This window comes from Emiliania huxleyi (genome assembly GCF_000372725.1).
Source record: "Emiliania huxleyi CCMP1516 chromosome Unknown EMIHUscaffold_129, whole genome shotgun sequence".
In the NCBI taxonomy this organism is placed as follows: Eukaryota; Haptophyta; order Isochrysidales; family Noelaerhabdaceae; genus Emiliania; species Emiliania huxleyi.
This window is the reverse complement of record NW_005201298.1, coordinates 128,355-135,920: the sequence shown is the minus strand read 5'-3', so window position 1 is coordinate 135,920 and position 7,566 is coordinate 128,355. Positions and strand designations below refer to the sequence as shown.

Here is a 7,566-nt window from a genome sequence, read left to right as displayed (position 1 = left end):
CCCGAGATGGCGCGAGATCGCCCGAGATCGCGCGGCGCGGCCCGGGGCGGGGTGGATGGGTTGGGAGCGAGGGGGCGGAAGTGACCAGTGCGGTAGAGGGTCAGCTCGAGGCGCGTGAGCCGGACCTGTGAGCCGGACCACCCCCTCTTGTTATCTGCGTTGTTGAGCCAGGACTCAACATACTCGGGCTGTTGCCATCCCAAACTGTCACTCCCCTTTCTCCCGGCCGGGGTGGGGCGCGCGCGGGGGCGGCGGGTGTGCGGCGAGTGTGCGGGATGTCTGTGGGCCCGAGAGCGATATGCCATGTCCGCCTTGCGTTGTTTCATAACAGGTAGGTAGGTAGAAAGGTGAAGAACAGCCAGGCTCGGACTGGACACCAACGCGGTATGGGTGGACGCGAGACAGATGATGACGACACGCACGAACGACACACAGACACAAACAAGCTCACAAGACACACAGCCAGCTGGCTGCCACACACCCTGATCATAACACCGAAGGCTAAGCTCAAAAAATATTCTGGGCAAACGAGGCGGATCCTTGTTGATCAGCCAAGTCCGACTTGGCTTGCTCACAACAGCCTCCTAACCCAGCCTCTGCCATGGTCTTCGCAAAGAAGAATCCGATCTCGTACCTGCGCAAGTACGGTTTTTCCAAGGGCAAGGCTGGCGCTGCCGAACCGATCGAGGACAAGCTCAAGGCCGCCGAGCCACAGACTGTCAACGACGACGACATCGTGGATGCGCCTGCCGTCGGCCTCCCCATCGCGGCGAACGTTGTCGAGGCTGGCACCGATGACGCTCAGCCCGAGGCCGTTGACACTCCCGCTGAGGCCTCTGAGGTCGCAGAGGCGGCGAGCGACGCAGCGGCTGCATCGGAGGTGGTTGACGAGGCTGCCGCCGACGCCGAGGCGGACACCAAGGAGCAGCAGCCCAACCTTCTTGAGGGCATCGCGGCAGCGGCGAGCTCCATGACCGACAAGGTGGCGGAAGCGTTCTCCAGCATCCTGCCCAAGAAGGACGACGCTGAGCCGGCGGCTGAGCCGGCGGCCGACGAGGCAGTTGAGGCGCCGGCGCCGGACGCGCCGGCGCCGGAGGAGGCGAACGCTGAGGACGCAGTCGCGGAGGGCTCGGCCCCCGAGGCGGGCGCGGACGAGGCCCCCGCCACGACGAAGAAGCCGTCCTTCCTCGCAAAGGTCACCACCATCCTGTCGCCACGCAAGAGCAAGGAGGCGGACGCCGAGGTCGAGGCGGACGCCGAGGTCGAGGCGGAGGCGGAGGTCGAGGCGGAGGCGGCAGAGGAGGAACCCGTCCCGGCGGACGCGCAGCCCTTCAAGCTTGCCACCGCGCCGACGAGCGAGTAGGCGGGGCGGGGGGTAGGGGGGGGGGGGTCGTGTCGTGAACGAGAGCAAAGCAGCAGGGCGGGGGAACGCATCTAGCGGTGACTCGTCTTTCCTAGAGTGAGTCGCGCTACAGTGTCCAGTCGGAGGGTGTATATTGCGTATGTGAACTACAAACCTTGCGACACACGTCCCGCTGTCGGACATCAGCGGGCGAGCGACAGCCCTCTCGCGAGAAAAATGCCGCGCGAGAATGTCTATGTGTGGAGTAGTACTACGAGTAGACGGGTGTGGAGGGTGGGTTGAACGAAATCCGGGGACGCGACCCACTTCGCCACAGACGGTCCTGCGCCTCGCCGCTATGACGGCCGCACGACCGCAGCTCGTGTGCGTGCGGCCGTCTTTGTCCGGAGTGAATACTCCAACGCGCTCGTCGGTGACGGCGTCCCCGGATTTCGCCGCGCTCGGCGAACCTCGACAGCGCCCCTTCGGCTAGGGGGGGGGTCCCGACCCCCCCAGCGCCTTCACCACATGCTAGGGGGGGGGTCATGGCCGAGGACCCCCCCAGAGACTCGTGGTCAGACCCTCCGGGCCCTTGTTTTACGCCTCATTTACTAGACCAATATGAAAAATTAAATATTCTTAGCTTCGCCCTTGCCTCCGAGACTAGGGACAGTCACCATCCGTACACAGGAGTCGAGAGACGGGAGTGCGCCTCGCCCTCGCTTGCCCTGACTGCACAGCTCAGGATAGCGTGCCCCGATGACGGCGACACTTAGCGAGGGTCACTGCGCAAGGAGGTTCGGTTTTGCCTTTCTCTGTGCTCTCGAGGAAATGTTTTCACGGCGCCCATGGCCTTCTGAGGTTTCGTACTAATGACGTCCTTCTTGGCACACTTCGGGCGTCGGTGTGTGTGTTTTCTGTGGTGTCAGAAATTTCCCCGGTATTCGGTGCTATATAGGTGGCCGGCTGCAGAGCAACCTCTGTTGCTCGACTCCCTTCGCTGTAAGGTGGGCGTTGCTTTGCCATGTGCTCGTTCGTGTGTGCGTGTGTGCGGGTGTGGGAGCAATTGGAGCGTGTGTGTGTGTGTGTGGCTGCGGGTGTCTTTGCGTGTGGGTGGTGCTTTGCTGGCGCTCCCGGTGGCAAATGGTGTCGTCGTGAAACAAACAAAAAGACGCCCGCAGGCCAAACGGACAGGATAGGGACCGACGCAGGACGACGCACACACACGTGTACGTGTGACGATACTACGGTATCTCATCGACGGGCCAGCCCTGGCCCTCTGGGCCGAGGCCCGCGCGGCGGTCCCAGACCCTTGGTGCACCTGCCTAATGTGGCAACCTGCCTGCCTAATAATGTGGGCGGCGGGGCGGGGCGAGAGACACGACACACGTGCTCTGGGCCGAGGCTCGCGCGGCAGTCCCAGGATGAGACCCAGACGCGGCCGGCCGAGCGGCTGACACGAGTCGCCCAAGCCATTTTTCAGGCAAGCAGCAGCCCACAATCGAGGGCAACAGCGCGCCTTGCGCTTGTGCTCGACATAGACGGCACGCTCATCGACTCGACCGACTTCGACACGGTCATTCACAAGCGGCCAGGCGTCGATGCCTTTCTCGACGACTGCTTCTCTTCGTTTGCCGCCGTTGCCATCTGGACGCACGCGGGCAGCGATTGGGCCCGACACGTGACGCAGCACGTGCTCACAGACGCCGACGGCCGGCCACGACCGTGGGCGTTCGTGTGGTCAGCGAGCAGGGCGAGCGCCAAGCGCAAGCCGATCGAGCACATGTTCGACTTGCATCCGGCGCGCGACTACATCAAGCCGCTTCTCAAGGTGTGGCGCGGCAAGAAGCGTGCGGCGGCTGGCTTCACGCGCGACCGCACGATCATCGTCGAGGACACGCCTTCGAACTGCAAGAGCAACTACGGCAATGCCGTCTACGTGCCCACCTTTCAGGCGGGCGACTGGTCCGACAACACCCTTCCGCTGCTTTCGCTGCACCTCGACGAGCTCGATGCGCATGTGCGTGCACAAGGGATCAGCGTGCGGTACGTAGAGAAGAGGTGGTGGTCGACTGAGGTGGTTCCTCCGTGCTGTTGCTTCTCGTGCTTGCTGGCTCGCATGGATTTGGATGTTCCAGATACGGGTGCGTGGACCCCGTGATTGGGATCGCGTGGGGTGGCTACCGCTTTGTGGGCGCGAGCAGGAGTGAGGATGAGGCAGGAGTGAGGAGGGGGCCTGCTTGCCATCGGCGGTCGCGTATTCTAGTCCCGTTGGTAAGTATCTACAAGTAGGAAGCAGCCCTCCCACCGCGCTCCGCGCTATAAGCTTTTTTTGCAACATGTAAGCTTTTCGGCAACATGGTGAGCAGAATGAGGCTCTTCCCTACGTTCTAGCAAGCAGTATACACTTTATACTCGGCTAGAAGGAGCAAGCAAACTATATAGTATGTGTGCATGCATGAGCATGTATGATCTGGTAAAGCCGTATGCATGCATGTAGGCCAGAGCCCAGAGCATACTCCATACGCAAGCATCATGCCACAATGTCCAGAGCATGCCAGCGGAGCATCTATCTACATCCTATTTGCTTCGTCGTATAGCGATCCTCGGTTGCAACGAGTGACTGCCGTATCGAACTCAGCAAGTTGGCCATATGGCCTGCGTGAGGACCCTCTTATATGTTTTTTGACACCTGAGCGGGCACAATTTTGCTCAGGCGCCTCCTACGATTCGAACCCACGTTTTTGGCCAGACGGCCGGTGCGTTGGTTGTTCTCGTCACGGGAGATCTTGTTCCTCGCGACTAGACCAATATGAATATCTTGGCGTGCTGTGGGCGACGGTGCCGATGGTGGGATGAACTCTCTCAGCAGCCGAAAGTCGACTCTCGACGCATTGGGAGGGCCGCGGCGGTGTAGGGGCGGCGGCGAGCTCCCGGTGGCAAATACACTCGCCTCACAGTCCAAGATGGCGGTTCGCGCCCCCGGCCGTGCACCAGCGTGCCTCTCTAGTCCCGTATGCCACCCAGATACCGAGGGCGGCGCGCACTCTTCGACTTGGGCTATTATCTGGCCTCGGGAGGGCGGCGGCGGCGGTGTAGGGGCGGCGGCGAGCTCCCGGTGGCAAATACTCGCCTCACAGTCCAAGATGGCGGCTCGCGCCCCCGGCCGTGCTCTGGCGTGCCTCTCTAGTCCCGTATGCCACCCAGATACCGAGGGCGGCGCGCACTCTTCGACTTGGGCTATTATCTGGCCCCTCGGGAGGGCGGCGGCGGCGGTGTAGGGGCGGCGGCGAGCTCCCGGTGGCAAATACTCGCCTCACAGTCGAAGATGGCGGCTCGCGCCCCCGGCCGTGCTCTGGCGTGCCTCTCTAGTCCCGCCTGCCACCCAGATACCGAGGGCGGGGCGCACTCTTCGACTTGGGCTATTATCTGGCCTCGGGAGGGCGGCGGCGGCGGTGTAGGGGCGGCGGCGAGCTCCCGGTGGCAAATACTCGCCTCACAGTCCAAGATGGCGGCTCGCGCCCCCGGCCGTCCTCTGGCGTGCCTCTCTAGTCCCGTATACCACCCAGATACCGAGGGCGGAGCGCACTCTTCGACTTGGGCTATTATCTGGCCTCGGGAGGGCGGCGGCGGCGGTGTAGGGGCGGCGGCGAGCTCCCGGTGGCAAATACTCGCCTCACAGTCCAAGATGGCGGCTCGCACCCCTGGCCGTGCTCTGGTGTGTCGCTTGGGTCGCCTCTGATGCTGTGTCTCGTCTTAGCCAGATATCGAGAGCGTGCGACGACAACCAACGTACCCTAACCCTAACCCTTACCCTAACCCCTAACCCTAACCCTAACCCTAACCCTAGCCCGAAGAACCCAAAGCATTCACCGAGAGCTCGGGTCGACGGACCGCTGATTTCTCCATTTGGCTTCGGCCCAAACCGGACCATTTGCTGTTAAAAGCTGCACACAACGGCTTGGACTCTCTGACCCTAACCCTAACCCTAACCCTAACCCTGACCCTACCCCTACCCCTAACCCTAACGACACGGATCACGGTGCTCCTTAGAGGTCGTCGTGCGCGTCGCTGCCGACGCATCTCGCATGTCGGTGTATTTGTATTTCGGCGGGGGGGGCGCATTAAAAGACCATTGAGGCTACACACACGTCCTCGAGCGCCTGAGCCCCGAGCAGGACACACGAACCAAGCTGCTCTCGCACCTCCTCTCACTAGTTACTCGGTTGGGCTCTCTCCTTTCTATACTTCGTCGCTTTCACCGCGTTTTGGATGCAAACTTGTGAAATTTTCAGTGAAACGGGGGCGGCCGAAACGGTTCATGTGAAATTCACAGGAATTCACATGTGAAAGTGAAACAATGAAAGGGTACAAAGCATACAAGAAGAGGAGAAAGAAGAGGAGAGGCGCCAGTGATGACCAGACGAGGCAGAAGCTAGTGCAGACGAGGGCAGGGCAGACCCGGGGACGGCGGAGTCGGACCAGACGGCATCGACCGCCGAGGGAACGTTGGGAAGAGGCACGAGGAGGGGCGGCGGCGACCTCAACCGACTATGGAGGACCCGTCACCAGACGACGCAGGGCAGACGACGGTGAGGCGGAGCAGTCGCGCAGGGCGAGACGAGGGAGGGAGCAGGACGTTGCGGAGATCAGCAGGAGGATGTACGAAGAGATTAGGAGCAGCAGGGGCCCGAGGGACCATGTGGAAGACGGCTAGTGCTAGTCCCCCATCGGGAGGACGACCCCGGCTAGTCGCCGACCACACCCACAAAGAACTGAAAAGAACCCTGCACAAGATCGCAAGGGCGGGGACCTGTTCCTTTTTACCCATCTCACAGTAGAGAGGTGTCCGTTTTTGTTTTATTTTAATGAAAGGGTGAAATTTTTCACTCACGAAGGCTCACACACGGATCACTGTTCACTCATGTCATACACGAACCCCCTGTGTTCAAGCTGCATGGTCGGATCTCGAGGGTCGGATGTGGCGCGTCCCACGATCCACGGTTCGCGACTGATTCCAACAAAACAAAATCGCTCTCTGTACTCTGATTCCTCTTGTTAGAGTCCTTCACCAGACACCACTGGAGAATGACTCAGAGCTGTTCTCATTCTTGCCGCCCGGCCAGAGAGGAGGAGAGAGCTCTCTCATTGTTTCTCGCGACGATCTCTGCTAACCTGCTGTTTTCGATCTCTTTGCGGGTGCACAGCGACTCGTCTCCCGTGCAGGAGGCCGCATCCGCGCCGCCGTCGCCAAAGTCGGTCGTCGCGGCGGCGTAGAGGGCAAAAACGATGGTCGCAGCCGCAAAGCCGACGGTCAGGCGCCAGCCTCCCGTCTCGAGAACGCCTCCGGGCGTGCCGACTCGGCCGGGGTAGTTTTTCTCCGCCGCCTGGCCATCTAGATCCAGCGCCTTGTTGACCGCAGAGCCAGCGTCGCCGATGATCTTCCCAGCTCCGCGCGAGAGGCGGCTTGCGTCAGTGGAGAGGCGGAGCCGCGTCGCGCCACCCTCCTCGTCGATGCGCTCTTGGAACGCGTCGAGCAGCGAGCTGTCCGTGGGGCTCGCGGCGTCGTCGTCGGGAGCGGCGGCCCGCGCAGTCCGCGCTCGTGCAAAGGCCACGGAAGAACGCTGGACCGCTGGCGAGACGAGCGAGGCAGCGGCGACGCTGCACGCGAACATCGGCACGGATGGTCGTGGCGTGGCCTGAGACGCGGCCTGGCGTGCAGCGTCGACGACTCGACTGGACGTGCACTGACTGGCGTGAACCGACCGGCGACTACTTGGAAGCTAAGCTCTACGGCCCCGAAGAGCCACGGGAAATGGAGAAATCGGAGTGAATTGCGTTTCTTTTATGGAAGGCTGGAAAAAATTAATTAAGCACCAACACTGCCAACAATACACCTAAAACACTGGAAAATAAGAGCCGCAAAGAAGAAGAAAAGCGATCGCTTGACCTGCTTCCGCCGCGTCCAGGACGCTGCTGCTCGAGTTTCCGGTCTAGGCATTCGCACGGTTAGAGGTGAACCTCAAAGAATTTAAACAAAACAACTCTCTCTCACAGTAGACAGGCTCGACACATAGGTGCGAACTGGCGCGTGCTAGCACTATCACAGGCACACCACCGGAGCCGCCTAAGCGACTCCGTTAGGCCACCCCTCGGTGGAGGCACCGGTCCGGACCGATGGCGCTCGGTGTGGAGCAAGCAAGACCCCCCCCCCCCCCCCTCGG

At 61.6% G+C, this 7,566-nt stretch overlaps 2 protein-coding genes across 2 annotated transcripts; both read left to right on the top strand.

Moving 5' to 3' along the window:
• Positions 1–550: 550 nt before the first annotated feature.
• Positions 551–1,525, top strand: EMIHUDRAFT_440477 (hypothetical protein). Its single transcript, XM_005789376.1, has one exon. It carries the CDS (start codon positions 602–604, stop codon positions 1,361–1,363), a length of 762 nt encoding a protein of 253 aa, XP_005789433.1. The 5' UTR covers positions 551–601; the 3' UTR covers positions 1,364–1,525.
• A 1,145-nt stretch (positions 1,526–2,670) lies between these two features.
• Positions 2,671–4,201, top strand: EMIHUDRAFT_225968 (hypothetical protein; the record flags this gene model as incomplete). The annotated part of the gene is made up of 6 exons (XM_005789375.1): positions 2,671–2,696; positions 2,747–3,403; positions 3,481–3,548; positions 3,843–3,986; positions 4,059–4,082; positions 4,149–4,201. The coding sequence occupies 6 exons, from the start codon at positions 2,671–2,673 to the stop codon at positions 4,199–4,201; spliced, it is 972 nt and encodes a 323-aa protein (XP_005789432.1).
• Positions 4,202–7,566: the final 3,365 nt, after the last annotated feature.

Bases quoted from the DNA above. Each gene is read 5' to 3' on its own strand.
- EMIHUDRAFT_440477 (XM_005789376.1), top strand. From the start codon at position 602: ATGGTCTTCGCAAAGAAGAATCCGATCTCGTACCTGCGCAAGTACGGT.